At 47.9% G+C, this 19,224-nt stretch overlaps 1 protein-coding gene across 2 annotated transcripts in view; it reads left to right on the top strand.

The window, feature by feature from the left end:
* The first annotated feature begins 2,673 nt into the window (after positions 1-2,673).
* NPR1 (natriuretic peptide receptor 1) overlaps positions 2,674-19,224 on the top strand; it is a 53,316-nt gene continuing 36,765 nt past the window's right edge. For both annotated transcript variants that reach the window (XM_054995074.1, XM_054995084.1), the window contains exons 1-2: positions 2,674-3,985; positions 18,822-19,021. In XM_054995074.1, the coding sequence (XP_054851049.1) occupies positions 3,214-3,985; positions 18,822-19,021 (972 nt within the window). In that variant the 5' untranslated portion in view covers positions 2,674-3,213. The remainder of the gene's footprint in view (positions 3,986-18,821; positions 19,022-19,224) is intronic.

The raw sequence follows: 19,224 nt of genomic DNA, 5'->3' as shown, positions 1-19,224 counted from the left end.
GGGACCGCCCCAGAGGTGAGCTAAATGGGTGGGGAAACAGCTGATTGTACAATAAGAGAATTGAAGCGTGAGGGTTGACAACTCTTTCTTGGGAAATTCCTGGGGATTTGGGAGCTGAATGGGAGTCGGTTCCATTGAGTCTACTCTTCAAAGTTCCCTTTTCCTCCAGGGGATCTGTAGTTTGGAGGTCTGTTGTAATTCTGGGAGACCATCAGGCCACACCTGGAGGATGGCAGTCTAGTTTCATTAGATGACTGCATTTGTCAAGTGGGCAAAGTATTTACCTTAAAAGTTTAGGAGGATTTTTTTTGCTGGATTAATCAAATGTGATTGTTGGAATTAATAACATAATAACATGTGATTTCTATACCCATCTCAGGGCTGGCACGTCCACGGAGGTGGGTCCGGTAGCTGCCTTGAGCGCTGAGGTGCCGGAGGGGGCGATGGGGAAGGGGGCGCATGCTGTAGAGCTGGAAAGCTGCTCCAGCCGCCTGCCACTCCTGGCCCACAGCTGCTGCGCCTGGGCGGGACTGTGTGCTGGCGGCGGCAGTCATCACGCAGCATGCCGCTGCGAGTGGCCCTATTGGTGCGGCAGGCAGCTGGGACGGCACGCAGGTGGTCTCCCAGCCTGCCTGCTCAGTTGTCCCATGCTGCCACCACCACCTGCACACAGCTGTGGGCCAGGCGCTGCAGGCGGCTGGGGTGGTGTGGGGCAACTGAGCGGGAGGGCTGGGAGGCCACCTGCGCGCCATCCCAGCTGCCTGCCACACCAATGGGGCCGCTCACAGTGGCATGCTGCGTGATGAAATCACACATAGTGATGTCATCATGCAGTCCGTGGGGCAGCAACAGCCCTGACGCTGCCCCTGGCCTCAGGCGCCAGAAATTCTGGCACCGGCCCATCCGCTCTTCAGAACAACATAACACCCACTCAGAGGGGTTTACAAAGTATGTTATTATTATCCCCACGACAATCATCCTGTGAGGTGGGCGGGGCTGAGAGAGCTCTGAGAGAGCTGTGACTAACCCAAGGTCACCCAGCTGGCTTCAAGTGGAGGAGTGGGGAATCAAACCCGGTCCCGCTGCGCTTAACCACTACACCAAACTATTAGATCTGTGCAGGCAATTTTTTTCACAGAATCATAGGGTTGGAAAGGATCTCCGGGACCATCTAGTCCAACCCCCTGCACAGTGCAGGAAATTCACAACTACCTCCACCCCCCCCACACACACACACCCAGTGACCATTACTCCATGCCCAGAAGATGGCAAAACACTATCAGGATCCCTAGCCAAACTGGCTTGGGGAAAATAGCAACCTGACCCCAAGGTGGCGATTGGCCTTACCCTGGACATGTAAGAAGGGACCACAAGAACTAAGCGCTGATGTAACCCTTCCTGCCCTCCCTCTCATGATCTGCCTATGTTCACAGAATCAGCATGGCTGTCCAATGGCCATATAGCCTCTGCTTAAAAACTTCCAAAGAAGGAGAGCCCACCACCTCCCGAGGAAGCACGTTCCTCTGAGGGACCACTGTATTTGAGGGACCTCTCTATTTAAGCAGACCTAATTCATCATAAACCGCCTTTGCATATTCAAACTAATGTATTAAAATGAATGCCACATGTTCAACGAATCAAGGTCTGACTGCAAAACAAAATTTTGAACCTGGTGAAGAAAAAACTGTTGGATGGTTAATAAAGTGCAGCACCTACCACGATGTGGGTATTTTGCTTTAGCTTGTAACTGGCATCTCTCTGTGCCCTCCACCCTTGTGATATCACTTTCTAAAACTTCCAGCTTGCCCTTCACAGATCCCTCATTTTGGGTTCTCAAGACTGGAGCATAAACGGGATCCCATAGAGTGTCACGTAGTATGGGTCTGCCCCATTCTCTTCCTGCAAATTCCTTCTCAAAATTTATTTTTTCCCCACCAAGGCTTCGGCTTAACCCTTTAACTCTCATTCCGCTGCAGAACTACAAGTCCCTCATTGCATTCACACACAAATTTGTCCCAGCCCTCTGTCTGCATTCTCTCCCTTTGTCTTGTGTTGTGCGTGCCTCCCCCTGCCCACCAATGAAATTTAACATTGAAAGCTCCTCGGGGCAGGGGCCTGATTCTTTTGTTTGCTTATGATACTGTTTAATGACCCGCTCTTCGGCAGGAGACTTTTAAAAAAGTGTGCAGATCCTAGCTCAATCTTAGTGGCTTAATTTTTACAAAAAACAGAATACATTCAAAAACACCAGCGTACATCGTTGCCTAAAAAACAAGAATGAAAAAATGGCTGGTAGAACCCCTCAAAAACCCAGGGTCAAGACAAGAATTGAGTTACAAATAATTATTGCTGAGGATAATAATGATAATTAAGAACATAAGAACATCTGGAAGGGAAGAATCTTTCATTAAGTTCGTATCCGCCCGCCTTGAATTATTCCGCAATCTTCACTGCTGGACTTGAACTGATCTTTTCAGGGTCATACAATGTGCCCCCCACCTTGATGCTGATGCTAGAATTCCAAGTAGGGGAGACCCCGGGTAAGAAGGAGTTAAGCTGCCTTTGTCGGTGATAACAGGCTTTTTGTCATTGAATGAGGGGAAGGAAAAGCAACTCAGCCTGTGTAGATAAACCTTCCCTCGACTGCTCTGCTCATTCCGGCACCGTCTGGGCTCCAGGAAGAAGGCAAGCAGGCAGCTCAGCAGAGGTTGGAGAACTCAGGGTGGGACCCGACGGGGCAGCCAAGCTGGGACACCCAGGGAGCTGGGAAAGTTGGTAGAAACCAGGCAGAGGGGGGATTAAATTTAGGGTGAGGGGGTCAGAAGCTGGGAGCATTGGGGCTGTGTGGAGAGACAGATCTGGGTAATGGGTGGATAAAGTTGTGGAGGGGGGGCTGCAGAGGTTCGTGGGAGGCCAGAGGGCAGTTAGCAAGATGCGGGGGAGCTAGAAGGGTGATCTCTGGAGGGGTGTGGCAGAGTTGGCAGTCCGTGAGTTGTGCCAGCGTAGGGTTCTAGTGAAATGCTTCTATGCCACTTCTGTATGGATTTAGAAAGGTGCTTCTGTAGGTGAGAGTCCAAAGTTAGACTAGATCCTGGCAAGGGGGGGAGATAAGAAGGGACCCTTTGGAAAGAGGCTGTTGAGGTGGGTGGGTTCTCAGTTAAGGTGTCCTAAATTGTGGGAGGTCCGCGGTGACAATCGGGTGCCTATCGGGGAATGAAGGCTGGGTGCCAGCGAGAAGGCTCCAGAGGTGTGGCACTCCCTGAGTCGAGGCTCCAGCTAGCGTGTCTACCAAGAGAACAGCCATGCGGAGGTCGTGAAGCCATGTGGTGGCTACTCGTGGTCCTCTCCCAGCTGGGCATGGTGGCCGGGGCCAACTTGACCATCGCGGTGGTGTTGCCACAGCACAACACGACGTACCCATGGGCCTGGCCAAGGGTGGGCCCTGCCATCCAACTGGCCATCCAGAAGATCAACAGCCAGCCAGACTTCCTTCCCAGCTATACCGTGCGGTCAGTCTTCAACACCAGTGAGGATGACCATGGTGTCTGCTCCGACTCCGTGGCCCCCTTATCTGCTGTGGACCTCAAGATGGGCTATGACCCAGATGCCTTTATGGGCCCCGGTTGTGTCTACACCTCGGCACCTGTGGCCCGTTTCACCAGGCACTGGAAACTGCCGCTAGTGACTGCCGGGGCCGAGGCGGTGGGTTTTGGCAACAAAGGTGAGTTCGCCTTAACCACGCGCACCGGGCCCAGCCACGCCAAGTTGGGCGAGTTTGTTGTTTACCTGCACGAGCACTTCAACTGGACCAGCCGAGCCCTGCTTGTTTATTGGGACAATAAGACGGACGACCGGCCGTGCTTCTTTGCCGTGGAAGGGCTGTACGTGACGCTGCCGGAGATGACCAATATAACGGTTGAGGAGAGCCCCTTTTCAGAGATGAACTACAGCGCGCTGATCCGGGACATCAAGAAGAAGGCCCGGAGTAAGTCCTGTCTCCCTCAGCTGCCCCCTGCCCTTCCAGATTTTTATTTTTAAAAAGGGAAGTCCCGTATGGAATTGCAGGGATTGGCTCCACTACCAACCCCAGATGTGTGGGTGCCAGCTGGGGTTACATGAGGAGAGAAAAGCTCTCTTTGTATGCTCAGACATATACTCTTCTTTATAAAATAGAAGTTTAGGGGCACCATAAAGGCTAGCTTTTGTGGATCAGATTTCACTTCATCAGACGTATGATGTATGCATCCAGTAGGCAGAAACATTTCTGCTAGAGCAACAGATGACAGAAAGATGGTGGGGGTGAGACTTTGCATATAAATATTGCATATAAATACTGCTTAATAGATGAGCATGCATCTGATGAAGCGAACTCTGATTTGCAAAACTTCCACTGGAATAAATTTCGTTAGTCTTGAGGTGCCAACAAAGTCCCCAAATTGTGTGCCTTAGAATTATGGTCTGGATTCATAGGAGCCCCGGATTTCAGCCCAAACAAAACTCCTTCTCCCTCCCTGATTTGGGTCCTTTGCGCCCCCCAACATCTAAACTTCAGTCCCTTTGCAGAGCCAAGGGCATGGGAAATCACAACCCCAATGAGTCTCCCTGAGCATCGGATGAAAACCTTTTCTCTCCAGGGATGAAAGGAGACAACTTTTTAGGGTAAGGGGCTGATTCGAAGCAGATTTCCGCTACAGCATGTACAGTTTAGCAACAGCAAAGCTGTCCCCCGCCCCTTCTTGCTACCTGTCCAAAGAGTCTTTTCCTGGCGTAACCCCCTTCTTTTCACTCAGAAAACACCACCTGCTACTCAGTTCAGTCCCCAAACTCCTCCACGGCATGCAACCTAACAGAATTTTCCCCTGATTCGGTCTCTTAGATTTTTGCTGCAGATCATGTTAATACAAAACCGAAACCCCTTTCTCCCAAAATGACCCTCTTTACAGCACAGGGGGTGGGGGGTGCCAGAGGTCATCATGGTGGGCAAAACCTGCTACCCAGGGGTCCATGGAGGGAGGGGTGCCTTGACTTTATGCTGAGCTTTCTAGACGCAGCCCCTGCTCAACATTTTCCAGTGCCCCTTAGTGCGGATCTCTTCCTGCTTCAAGGTGGGGGGTGGAAGTTCTTCAGCGGCTCCAAATTGCGGGTGGGAGATAATTGCTTGTTCACTTTTAATGTGTAGGGTGTGTGTGTGTGCGTTTGTGCATGCAGGGAACTATTGATGAGGCCAGCAAACTCATTCACGCCTTCTTGTTCCTCGCTCACAGCAACCAGCTCTTTAAGGGGTACAGATAACCAAAGGAGAGTCTATTAAAGGAAAATGCCTTCCTCCTTTGCTTGTGTATTTTCATGTATTAATTTTAGCTGAAAAAAATTACACAGGCTGTCTTTTTGAGTGAGGTCGAAGGTCCACCTAGTCCAACTTCATGTTCCCTAGAATAGCCAGCCAAGTGATTTTGGGAAGTCTGTAAGCCAGGCATGAAGAGACCAGTCCCCCCTCCACCCTCTGTTATCAGTCCCCATTTAAAGGTACATTGCGTTGTAACATGGAGGCTTTATTTAGTTGTCCTGGCTCACTAGCATGAATAGAACTATCCTCCATGCCCACTTTGAAGCAGTCTAATTTAGGGCTTCCAACTCCAGGTTGGGCAATTCCTGGAGATTTGGGGAGGGGTGTCTAAAGAGGGCAGGGCTGGGGGAGGGGAAGGAGCTCAGCAGGCTATAATGCCATAGAGTCCACCCTCCAAAGCAGCCACTTTCTCCAGGGGAACTGATTTCTGTGGTCTGGAGACTAGTTGTAATTTCTGATCTCCAGCTGCCACCTGGAGGTTGGCAACCATAGCTTAAGACTGAAGTCACCATTCCACCTGGTGGCAGTGAGTTCCACAAGACAAGTGTGCAGTGGATGACGGAGCTCTTTTACCAGTCTTTGGCTGACCTCCTCTAGTTTTTAGACATTGTGAATCTCAATCGAAGGTTGGGTGGGCCAAGGGACAGAGGAAGAATTCTGGGTGTCAACGTCTGCATTTCTTCACAGCCTCCTTTGAGCTAAGGTTCAACCCTCAAACAAAGTTTTTCGTGCAAGGTCTTAGCCACCCTGCAACATGTGCAGAGTGCCTTTTCCCTAACCAGCCATGTGCAGATGTACACACCTTATCTAGGCAAGAGGGTCTTCTTCCGGTCAAAATGCCTCCCAGATGCCTTAAGGTCTGGCATTTTTGCTACTGCTGCAGTATTTGTTTATTGAGTAAGTGCGTGGGTGAGGAGGTGTCGGCAGCTGGCTTGGTGAAGGAGTATTTTGGAGCTGGGGGGGTACATGGGATGCTGCATATTTACATAGATGGTATGGAGAAGAAGGGTGTTTAGGTTACTGATGTCCTAGGAAACTTTGAGTTTTGCTTGAATGTCCGATATAAGAGATGTATCATAGACGTATGTGTTTCTTTAAATGAGGGGAACAATTTGTGGAATTTGTGTGTGTGTGTGTGAGAGAGAGAGAGAGAGAGAGAGACTGCCCTGTGGCAAATAGTGGTGGAGACTGCCCTCAAGTATATAACTCTTTGTTTTTGTATTTTCCCAGTTACACTAAGAACAACCTTGTTAGGTAGACCAATGTCACGCTTTCCACTTTGCAGACTGGGAGAGAGTGGGTGTCTGAAAGTACTGTATTTAGTGTTGAAAAGATGGCTGCGATAACGGGTGTGAAAATATGTTTTTTTTTAAAAAAAATCTCATGTACATTGTTGCGGTCATCCTTTTAACAAAAGACCTGCAAGGCAGCTCTATATAACATCTAGAGAGATCTGGGATGAGAGATGTCAGTTCGCCTAGAGTCATCTGGTCCATGAACGGCTGAACTGAGATTTGACCCAGGGTTCGTACTTCTTAGCTTGGTCCCTTTTGATAAGGCATCTCGATTTATTACCTTCTGGCCTTTGGTCAGAGGAGGTGAGCTGCGTGATTTTTAAACATTATCTCGTTGATTCAGAGATGTCCGCCGTGCACATATTCGGAAATCCAGGGATCCAAAAATCTGCCTTCCAGTGATTAATGTCCAAAATACCGAGGCTCAAGACTGCCTGGAAACCAGTTCTCTAATGTAGGAACCTTGTCCTGTAACCCCTGATAAGTATGGGGGCTGGTGGCCGTGGTCAGTGAGTGAGAAAAGGGTACTCTGTGAATGCTCAGAGGCAACTGTTTCTTCATGTCACTTTGCTTCATGTTCTAACCAGCAGTGGAGACAAGCAAAGGGGTCTGGCTTGGCCAGAACCCTGGGGTATTGATAACCGCATGCACGTTCTCTGCCCTGGATGGGATACCTGCCAAGATCGTCAGCCCCACAGCGGAGTCAATTTAATTCTCGAGGATGACAAACTGTAAACGGCAGTGGGGTAGGGCTCCTCCTAAGTTGCGTGCGGGGAGATTTAATAGCTACAGGGGTCCCGACCTTGGAAGGGTGTTCACTGCCGCGCACATGATAGCAGCTGGAAGAGGAACAGCTAGACGTCGCCACCAAGGGGCGTGGGGTTTTGGAACCGTTTGGGGGTTTCTGAAGGGGCCATGTATAAGGAAGGGCTTGGCCCCAATGTCTATTTTCTTTGAAAGGTGGCTGGGATTGTTGCAGGAGGGGGGGATAAACCAGAGGCCCTGGTGACGGCAGGCAATTTCAGCAGCTGTGAGGAACAGAGCTGCATGTGTGAACACTCCCAGCTAAAGGGAATGTAGTATAAAGGGTAGTGTATCGGACTAGGAAGAGGCTTCAGATCTCCACACAGCCATGAAGTTTATTGGGTATGAACTTCAGTCAGACCCCCACCCCACACCTCTCTCTCTCTCTCTCTCTCTCTCTCTCTCTCTCTCTCTCTCTCTCTCTCTCTCTCTCTCTCTCTCTTTTTTCTTTCAGGATTGCCAACTCCAAGGTGGGAAATTCCTAGAGATTGGAGGGAACATGGGCAGAATGGGCTTTAGGGAAGGAGATAGAGCCCTGTGGGGTATAGGGCCATAGAGTTCACACTCCTAAGCAGCCATTTTCTCCAAAGGAACATCTCTTCGTCTGGAGGTCAGTTAGATCAAGATGGCTAGCCATGTTAGTCTGTCTATAGCAGTGGGAAAGAGCAAGAGTTCAGTAGCACCTATAAGAATAACAAAATTTGTGGTACCTACCTGAAGAAGTGAGCTGTGGCTCACGAAATTTATTTGCTAGTCTGGGCCCAAAGTATATAAAACGGCATTCAGATACTTATCTGAAGAAGTGAGCTGTAACTCGCGAAAGCTCATACCCTACCACAAATTTTGTTAGTCTTGTAGGTACTACTGGACTCTTGCTCTTTTCTACTGGAGGTCAGTTGTAATTCTGGGAGATATCCGGATTCCACCTGGAGGTTAGCAAGCCTAACTTACAGGGATGTTGTTAAGCTCAAATGGAGTGTTAAGCATGTATCCCCCTCTAAGCTCCATGGAGGAAGGGTGCAATGAAAAATGTATAGGTAAAAGATGTGGGATTGTACAGAGTAACATAAGGAAAAAAGGGACCATTCTCTATCCCTAAGACGTTCACAACTAAAAATTCAACAACGTAAAAGAAGGAAAGGAAAGCAAGAAGCAGGGTGGATGTGAGCAAATGCCTTTTTTACACTTCAGGCCCAGACTAGCAAATAAATTCTCAGTGCTCTTTACTAGCCCACACAAGAGGTTTTACTAGCTGATCCGATTTAGTTTCAAATGCAGATAAAGAATAAGAAAGTAAAGGCAGGACTTTCACTGACGGCCTCGAGGTTTTGTTTTTGAGCGACAGCTTTGTCTTTAAACATGCAAGGGGAGGGGACCGTCAGAGTGCTTCTGAGCCTGTACAGAGTGCCCGTTCCTTACTAATGATAACCAGAACACTGGGAGAGCTGAGCTGGGAGGAATGGGCTCGTAATGCAAGGGCGTTATGGGCAGTAAAGGAAATGTAACCGCTCCAGGAACGTGTTGTTTTCAGAAATTGTGCTCTGGCTGAGCACTAAGCCGTATTAATTAATGTCTGTTAATGATTGTGTGGGATAAGCAAAGCCAGGACAATAACTGAAGTGAAAATCCCACCATCAGAAGGGTTCGCTTTTGTGGGTTCCCTTTGGATGCGGAATTTATTTTTGTTTTTCTTTAATTTGTTTTCCAGAGTTTACACACCTTTATGCCCTCATAACGGTCAATAAAGCCTCCGCAGTAAAATCACATCACAAAAACATAATAAAAATCATCCCCAAAAAATAACATCATAAAAATACTGGAAACCAGAACTGAAGTACATACGAAAACATAACAGACAAAATTAAAACATTAGACGGGAAGGAGGGATCATTGAGGAAACAGCAAATGAAAAAAAAAGGCTTTACCCAATGGCAGAAATGGCAACAGAAGGAGACAGACTCTCTCCCTGAGGAGAAAGTTCTAGAGTTTTGGTGCCACTACCAAGAAGGCTCTCTCTCAGATTTTGTACTCACACATTCCTTGGGCCAACACATGCCTGGGGGGTGGAGGGAGGCTGAATTTCTTAATTTAACTTCTTGACAATCCTGTCTTTGCTTACCTCCAGTCTCTCCCAGCCATGGCCAGACAACTTTTTTACCCAGTATTAAAGATAATAACATAACAACACTCTATTTATATACTGCTCTTCTGCACAACTTAACACCCACTCAGAGAGGTTTACAAAGTGTGCTATTATTATCCTCACAACAATCACCCTATGAGGTGGATGGGGCTGAGAGGGCTCCGAGAAGCTGTGACTGACCCAAGGTCACCCAGCTGGCTTCAAGCGGAGGAATGGGGAATCAAACCCAGTTCTCTAGATTAGAGTCCTGTCACTCTTAACCACTACACCAAGATGCCTCTGAGCATGTACTGAATGCCTGTCCCTGAACTGGTCCCCAAAGAGTGAGTGGGCTTTCTGTCAAAGCAGATAGTGGGACCTCGCTCCGTGCAAACCTACCCTTGTAGGTCTGTCAAGAAGTGTGTGTGTGTGGGAGAAATAAAATTTTAAGAGACCCTGGCCAATTTGGGTCCTCATAGAGCTAGGCAAACCATATTATTTCCTTTCCTAGGATTTTGGGGGGGGGGTCTTTGTCTGAAGGAATCTTTGTCTGAGGGAATCTTTGTCTGAGGGAATCTGAGGGTATCTTTGTCTGAGGGAATCTTTGTCTGAGGGTCTCTGTTGGCTTTTGTCTGCTCTGGAACCCTGACACCTTTCTGTTAAGAAATATAAACTTTCCCCCATTTCTTTTCTGAGTATTGTGAGAACAGCTTTTTAAAACTGTTTCCAGTTTATGGGGGTATCCCTGTAGCATTTCACCTTATCTGCGATGTGTTAACTGCTGACGTGACCTCTTCTGCTTCAGGATTCTCTTAGGGGAGAGAAAGGTGATTGAAATCTGTCCTCCATTTTATTTCTCACTCACTCCCCTCCCATACCCGCACACAAACCCACTACCACCCATTTTGCTGCAATAGTTCCCTTAGTTTGGCGTAAATTCTGTTGTTGTTTCAGCGGCTGCTATTTTTGGGGCCGCTTCGTATCCCGTCAAGAATGTTCCCCGGACTTTCTCACCACGGAGCAGAAACTCCTGGCGTGGAGAAAGACACTGAGTGTTGCTGTCAGGACTCTTGGGTGTCAGTTGTTCCGATACATAAATCACACTTTGTGTGGGGCCTGGTGCTTTGTGAAAGAGGTCAAATTACCAAAATGATTAAGCGGTACAAGGTGTGCTTTCTATACAGGAAAAGACTAATGAGTCCGAAGCTGTTTAGTTCAGAAAAAAGATTATTTGTGGGGGGGGGGGATGATGAGGGTTCATAAAATTATGCCTAAAGTGGAGAAAGTCCGGACAGAGGAAGAATCTTTTCTCACGTAAGAACATGGCCGTTTCCACTCAGCTTACCTTATTCTGAAAAATAGCAAAATCTCGCGCAAAATTTTGCAAGAAGACTCTGTTATTGCGTCTTCTCGCGCGATAACAGCGTTTTCTTGCGAGATTTCGCACGAGATTTCGTTATTTTGCAGAATAAGGTAAGCCGTGTGGAAACGGCCCATAAGTAGAGCCTTGCTGGATCAGACTGGTGGCCTATCTAGTCCGGCTTTCTATTTCTCACAGGGGAAAACCAGTTGTGGTGAAAAGCCAACAAACAGGGCTTAGAAGCCAAGGCCTTCCCCTGATGTTGCCACCTGGCTCTGGTTTTCAGAAATTTGCTGCCTCTCTTCATGAAGGCTCCCTTCAGTTATTATGGCTCGTAGCCATTGATGGACTTATCCTCTGTGACTCTATCTAACCCCCTTTTAAAGCTATCTATGTTCGTGGCCATCGCTACCTCCACTGGCACTGAATTCCACAATTTACAGCACAATCCTAAACAGAGTTACTACAGTCTAAGCCCATTGAAATCCCAGTATTATGGGATATGGAGAAAAAGTTCCCTCTATCCACTATCTCTACCCCAAGCATATTTTTATAAAACTCGACAGTCTTTTTTTCTAGACTGAAAAGTCCCAGACTATCCAAGCTTCTCTCTTAAGAAAGCTGCTTCATTAATAACGACGACGACAACATTCGATTTCTGTACCGTCCTTCAGGACAACATAACGCCCACTCAGAGCGGTTTACAAAGTGGGTTAGTATTATCCTCACAACAATCACCCTGTGAGGTGGGTGGAGCTGAGAGAGCTCTGAGAGAGCTGTGACTGACCCAAGGTTACCCAGCTGGCTTCAAATGGAGGAGCGGGGAATCAAACCTGGCTCTCCAGATTAGAGTCCTGCCGCTCTTAACCACTACACCAAACTGACTCTCATGTGTCAAGCCGCCATGATACAAAAACTTGGAATTTCCTGATGAAATTGATGGGCAGGGTATTTTTTAAAACAATGAGGGATTAATTTGTGGACTGTGGGACCATGTGACAAAGTTGAAAACTCAGAAATTTAAAAGGGAATTAGGCACATTTCCTGGAAGAGGATTGGTGTATCATCATCAGTTAGCCATTGTGGATAAATGGAACTTCCAGATTCAGAGGCAGTGTACCTCAGAATAACAGTTGCTGCAGGAGAGGATATGATATAGGGTTGCCAGCCTCCAGGTGCTGACTGGAGATCTGGAATTACAACTGATCTCCAGGCCATAGAGATCAGTTCTCCAGGAGAAAATGGCTGCTTTGGAGGGTGGATTGTATTCCATTTTAGTATACTAAGGCTTCTCCTCTCCCCAAACCCCACCATATCCAGACTCTACCCCCCCCCAATCTCCAGGAATTTCACACCCTGGAGCTGGCAACAATATTGCCCTTATTGTTCAGGGTCCTCTCTCATTGTTCTTGCAACCTTATCTTGTAGCAAGGATCATGGCATGAGCCTCGTTTCTTCTATATGGTTAAAAGTATAGTCAAGGGCTAGCCCTGCATTATTTTAAAAGCAAGGGCGGTGTTCTTTTGGCTGAAGACCATAGTAGATAATCTTGTCAGCGTCTCATTTTCCTGGAAGGCCTCCTTTATTTTATCTTCACCTTATTTACAGTCTGACTGAGAGTCTCTCTTCATGAGACATCTTACACGAGGACGCTCAAGTATAGAGAAGGGGGAAGCGTAGTTTAAAAAGACAGAGCCAAAGGCTCTGTCAATTTCACTTCTCCAAAGGAGGGTAGTTTAAAAAGACAGAGCTGGCAGACATCTCGAGGGTTTGTTAATTTCATCTTTGCCTCCCAGAAGGGGAGGTGAAATTGACAGAGCCTTCAGGGAGGCAAAGATAAAATTAACAAACCCTCTGAGGAGTGATCTTCACCAGCTTGTCTTTTTAAACTACACTTTCCAGCGAACATTGCGTCTACCATACATTTGAGCACCCTTGTGTAAGATCTCTCGTGTAAAGAGGCTCTGAGACTCAAGGCGAGTGAAAAGCGAGTGCAAAAGGTGGGTGGGCCAAAGTCTTACCCCCCCCTCTTAAAATGGGAGTGTCTGTCAGCATCTCTCAGGCAGGCCAGAATAAGCTTCTAGTTGCTGATCTCTGTGCTAAAAAGATATCATGGTACAGTGAGATGTTATCCGCAGTTCCAAATGAACACCATAGGCACACTGCACAGTGGCTTAGTGTTCATGTGCATGGTGAGTTCACGCGTATGCACCTCAGAAACAAGATGCATCCATCCATTCACCCAGAGATTTAGTTTCCAGGGAACACCGAAACAAGCAAATGAAATTTTAAACCAGCATCTTCCAAAAGCAAAATATGAACATGGATTTACGAGGGACTAGAATCTGAGAAATGTTCCTGCGAATGGGGGAATCATTTGGTTGTGCACCTATCAGGTCTGTAATTGTGACCATGGCACCAGAGGAGTTGGATTTCATCAGCGTGAGGCTGTCTCACTTGCTGCCAGTCCCACAACAGTGCGGCAGGTAGGATCTGAGCTGATGGGAAGCTTTTGGGCAAGTTAGGCTATTCCGGCCAGCTGCTAGTCACCCACTGAAGTCACATCAGAGGGAGGGAGAAGATGGCGAGTCAGCAAAACAGGAAAGCGCTGGCTCAGGGGGGCCAAGTGTGCCGTGACCCCGCCCTGTGGACAGAACGTGTCCCTTGACCTCGGCTGCCGGTGCGGGAAGGGCTCGCAGCCGGAAAATAACAGGATGTCTCTTGGCCAGAGGCCCGGCAGAGGGTGAATTAAAGAAGAGAGCCAACCTGGGCCTGTACACTGCTGCAAATTGATGCTTCCACCCAAGTTAGATGAAGAATTGCCACATCCTTTTCCTGGCAAGGTTGCTCTGCCCTGAACAGCTGTGTGATGAGATTGACATCAAACTAGGGAAGTTCCCTGCTGCTGTTGCCTCGGGCAAGGCGCATCTGCTTAGCGTGGAGTCTGGTCTAGGAATGGGGGTTCCTGGCACCACGTGAGCAGATGCAAAGGAGGATCTTTAAAGTCAAAGAAGGAATTCTGCTTCTCTCCCTCCCCCCTCCTTGGCGCCACATGAGCAGCTGTACCTGCACGGAGCCCCTCCTCCGAACAGGCCAGTCCTCCTCTGCCTAATACGTTTGGTCAGAAGCATTCCCTTCTGCCCTGGGGTCAGCCAAGAGGGGGGAGTCTGCATTGCAGGACAAGTACGAAGAATGTGAGGCCAGGGTGCCAGGATTTTTATCATGGTTGAGTGCTCTGTCTTCCCAACAGAAACTTCTTGGAAATAATTTTCCTACCAACAGGGAAATAATTTATCATTTGTGGCATTTGGAAAGTTTGAAGAGCGGGAAGAAAGATCAATTCTGTTGCAGTTTGCAGAAAATTCCATGACTGGTTACCTGGAGCAGTCTCTTCTTCACCAGAGATGACCAGGCCCAGGGGTAATCTTTGTATCGGAGAATCCCCAAAATTCTGATAGTTTAGTTATCTTCCCACATCACCCTGCCCAGAAATACAAATCTTGGCATGTTTTACTTTTCACGTTGGGACAGATTTTCTTTTAGAGTATGTACGAGGAATGGTTGCCTGTCCTGAGTGGAGGACGCTCCCTCGTGTTTCTTCATGAGTCACTGTTCTGGATGTGCCTCCTCTGAGGGAAGATAATTCTGAGTCTCTGCATCATGAGTGAGTGAATTATGCAAGCATATTTGATGCAGAGTTCTAGCAAAATTACCCACTCGTATCGAGGCTGGAAAGAAGCAAGGCCAGAGGAGTGGATCACACAGAGGCATAGAGACAACCTCAGTAGTAAATTCTCCTACAATAATAATAGTAATAATAATAACAACATTTGATTTCTATACCAACCTTCAGGACAACTTAACACCCACTCAGAGCACTTCACAAAGTATGTTATTATCCCTGCAACAATCACCCTGTGAGGTAGGTGGGGTTGAGGGAGCTCTAGAAGAGCTGTGACTAGCCCAAGGTCACCCAGCTGGCTTCAAGTGGAGGAGTGGAGAATCAAACCCAGTACAACAATACGAACAAAAAAAAAGCCATGAACAGCCCAATCTGCTGTTCGAGAACAAGCTGTTCGTGAAGCCCCATTCCAAACGAACAGGTGGTCGTTGCAAGCCTCGTTCCTTGCTGTTCGTTGCTGTTCATCAAGCCAGACAGTCTGGCACCTGCAAGCAATTCCCTTGGCAACTTAGGCAGGGATTGTCTGAACTCTGTCTGAACTCCTGATGTTGCCCTGGAAACCCCAATCTAAACCCAATTTAGCTTGATAGGCAGGTCTTCCTTCCAAGTGTGGAGCTCCAAATTAGTTACACGAGGAAAAGACTGGAGGGGGGCTCCCAGCTCTGGCTTTCAGGGAGAGACAGCTGCTGTTAGAGAGGCCGAGTGAGTGCATTGGAGCTTGAATTTTCTTTGTGTGTGGTGGGATAGGGATCTACCACTTCAGGTTCCAGGGCTGCTGCCAGGCTCTGGGGCCAAGCCATTATTTATTATTGGTATCTTTCCTGCTGCCTGTTCAGGTAGGGTTTCTGGGAGTGGTGTGGTAGGGATCTTGATGGCTGGAGGAGAGCCTGCTGGCCCCCACGAACAACAAATATGTTCGTGAACAAGATCATGTTCGTCAGTGTTCGTTGTTCATTGTTCATGGATGGCAACGAACAACGAACACCATGTTCGGTTTATTCCCTGTTCGTTCCCATGTCTCCTCTTAACCACTACACCAAATTGGCTCTACTGAGTCTCTACATGGAAAATGACTGAATGATTCAGGCACATCTGATGCAAAGACATTCCCCAATTCCAGGAGAAGGCTGATGGCCAGCAAATCTAGCAGAGACACAATGGAAAACCTCCTTTGTGGGCTGGTACTTCAGGCCTACTGGAAACCTTTAAAATTATTTAATTTGTTTGTTTTCCGGCGTGTTCTGGTGCACAGTTTGAGAACAATGGATTCAAAGGGAACAAGGAGTAAATAAAGAGGAACTAAGAGTGACACCTGAAAGGCAAACAGATTTATTGCACAAAAACATTTACGGTTTCTCAGACGCCAGGTTTGAGCAGCCTGGGGTTTGCCCCTCAGAAGCAACCAGGTTCAAATAACGAAGCAGAAGCTGGTTCCCAGTTTGTGCACAGCTGTGTGATCTGGATCATGCAGAGAGATTTTGGGGTACAGAGGGCTTGTATCTCTTACCCTGCTTTGAAGCGGTTAACTCAAGAACTGGGCTTTGTAAGAGGACCCAGTATATGTCTACGTAGAGGGCAGAGTCCGCTGGATATGGACGTGTATGATATGTATTCCTACTGTCTTTATTTTGGGGTACAGAGCTTTTCAATTTCCCCCAATATTTGTGTTTTGCTCTGCGAATAAGGAACTAGGAACTGCGAATGAGGAACTGGGAACCAACTTCAGTTTTGTGTTCAAATGGAAGAAATTGCTCGCTAGATTTTGACAGAGGATTTGGGGGGTGTTTACGTTTCTGATTTTCTGCTGGGCTTGGTGCATATAGCATATGCCTGTGGGCCGGGACGGAGGGGGAGATTTGGCTTGCTGCATTCAGAGTGGAAACCGGCCACGGGTGCTAATTGGCCAGGCACAGAAGGGAACTCTCTTTACCCTCTCCAAACAACTAGGCCTCATTTCGCAACCTCTTAGCGGTGTTAATGGTTCCCGGCAGAGAGAGTTGGCCATGGTCTGGGGTGTGCGGAGCCCAGCTTGGAGGGGGTGGAAGAGGAGGAGGGGGATGTCTCTTGCATTTGGAATTTAGAAAGGAAGGAATCTAGAGAAAAGTGTATGCAGAATCCCCGGGGGATTTGAACTCACTGAGTGGAGGGAGTGTGTGTGTGGGGGGGGGGGTTTGCAATGTACTTGTGCAATACGTTGACCTTGCAGTGCTCTTCTTTAAACTTAGCAAGCTTTGGGGTCACTGCACTTCTGAAGGGGGCATTGGGTCCAGAAAGGCATATGTCCATAGGGTACGCTGGAAGAGGAGACCTAGGGGGGTCTCTCTCTCTGCAGGGGCCTCCGTCCGGCATCTCCACCCCTTCCCGTCCTTTTCTGGCAGGCTCTACCTGTAGTTTCCTATGCATCTCTCCTTGCCAGAGGCAGCCTTTTTTCTGCTGCTTCTGGGGCTGTCCCTTCCTCCTCTCCTATTCAGGACAAGGACTGGAAAAGCAACCGCTGGTATCCTAATTACGCCACATCTTTTATTGATTGGTTTACTTCAATTATACCACTCCTTACTTCCCAATAGAGTCCCAGAGAGGCATACAACATTCTTCCATTTTATCCTCACAGCAGCAACCTTGTGAGGTAGGCTAGGTCGTTAGGGTGTGGCTGACCCAAGGTCACCCAGCGAGCTTCCATGGCCCAGCCGGCATTTGAACCTAGATCCAAGGCCAGCACAATGACCACTAAAAAACATCCAGTGCTGGGGTAGTTCTGAGCCTAAAAGACTGAGCAAGATTCTTACTGTCCTGTTAAATCGTTTCCCACAAGCTGTGGTTGTCTTAGACACAGGGCTTTTTTTCAGCGGGAACGCTGTGGAACGGCGTTCCGGCACCTCTTAAAAGTGGTCACATGGCCGGTGGCCCCACCCCCTCATCTCCAGACAGAGGGGAGTTTAGATCACCCTCCGCAGTATGGAGGGCAATCTAAACTCCCCTCTGTCTTGAGATCGGGGGTGGGGCCACCGGCCATGTGACCATTTTCACCGAGGGCAATTTAAACTTTAAAAAACTCGCCCATTGTGCCAGCTGACCCAACGTGACGTCCTTGTGCGGTCTTGAGTTCCACCACTGAGTTCCACCACCTCTTTTCCCAGAAAAAAAGCCCTGCTTAAACACATGACTTTCCCTAGCCACACACCACTGCAATGCATTGGATTGCCAGATGACCCCCCCGCCCAATGTCTTGTCCTTCTCTTGTGTCTTTAACAAGCAACGTGTTGTGTCAGGAATGGAGTTGCCAACCTCCAGGTAGGGCCTGGTGATCTGGAATTACAACTGCTCTCCAGACAACAGGGATTGGTTCCTCTGGAGAAAATGACTGCTTTGGAAATTGCACTAAATGGCATTACACCCTGCTGAGGCCCCTCCCTTCTGTAAATCCTACTGTCTCCAGGCTCTATTCCCAAATCTTCAGGAAATTCCCAAGGTGGGGTTGGCAACTCTAGCAGGTACTGGTGTAAATTTGACAATCCCAGTATTATAATCTCTGAAGTGGGGGGAGGCTATGATTTCAGTGTGTCTGTAAGATCTGGGGGTTCCACAGCTGTGAGGGGAAGCCACGGAAAAGGCCACATCCCACCCAGATGTGAGTTTATTTATTTTTATTTATAGTCCTTTCTCACTAAGAACAAAAGAGGTTACACAATGCAAGTCCATGTGATCGACATCTAGAGCATTCAATGAACAAATACAATGGAGTATGGATGGCAGAAATTTGAAAATAAGCATAAATCCGAACAGAGATGAAACATAAGCATATGTAATTAAACATGACATCTTTAACGATGCAGAAACTACCCAGTAGGAGCATATCTATTTGATGGATCTTCAGAGGCATAGCAGAGTGAAGAGGACAATTTCGTAGGGATGTGTGGCTCAGTAAACCAATACGTTCTTCTTCACAGGCCTTTGCATACGTTGTGGTCTGGTGGTAAAATCCGGTGTAGGTTCTTATCTGATGTAAGACTTCCCATTAGACACATGGAGACAGTCCATCTCAGTCAGGTAGTTTTCTGGAACACCATAAAAAGATAGCAAATTGTCACTTATTGAGCATTTTTATCAAGATGTGTCAGACGCAGTTCAGAATGTCTGCTTCAGGCATTCAGATTTCTAAGAATCAAAATGGCCGCCCTGCTGACGGCAGCCTCCCTTTCTTTGCCTCACAGTTGTGTACGTCTGCTGTGCCCTGGGCATCTTCCACGAACTCATGCTCTATGCGCATCGTGAGGGGCTCACCAGGGGCGAGTATGCCTTCTTCTACATTGACCTCTATGGGGCCAGCCTGCAAAGCTCTCACTTTCCCGATCGACGTCTCCCCTGGCAACGAGGGGACGCAAACGATGCTCTGGCCCGGGAGGCCTATAAGGTAAGCATCTCTGCCAGATCTCTCCTGTACCCACTCTGAGGTGAGCATTGGGGCTGAAGTGGAAACTTGCCAGGTATTTAAGATGTGTCAGCCAGATTTGGAATTTGAAATTGGATTATTATTGTGATATTCTTACCACAAAAGCTCTAATGCTTGTTGATGATGGTATGAGGTTTCAACTGCAATTTGATTTCTGAAGTGTA

The sequence above is a fragment of the Eublepharis macularius genome, chromosome 1 (assembly GCF_028583425.1).
Source record: "Eublepharis macularius isolate TG4126 chromosome 1, MPM_Emac_v1.0, whole genome shotgun sequence".
Classification (NCBI taxonomy): Eukaryota; Metazoa; Chordata; class Lepidosauria; order Squamata; family Eublepharidae; genus Eublepharis; species Eublepharis macularius.
Note: the sequence above shows the minus strand (reverse complement) of the source record. Positions and strands in the feature narration are given on the sequence as shown.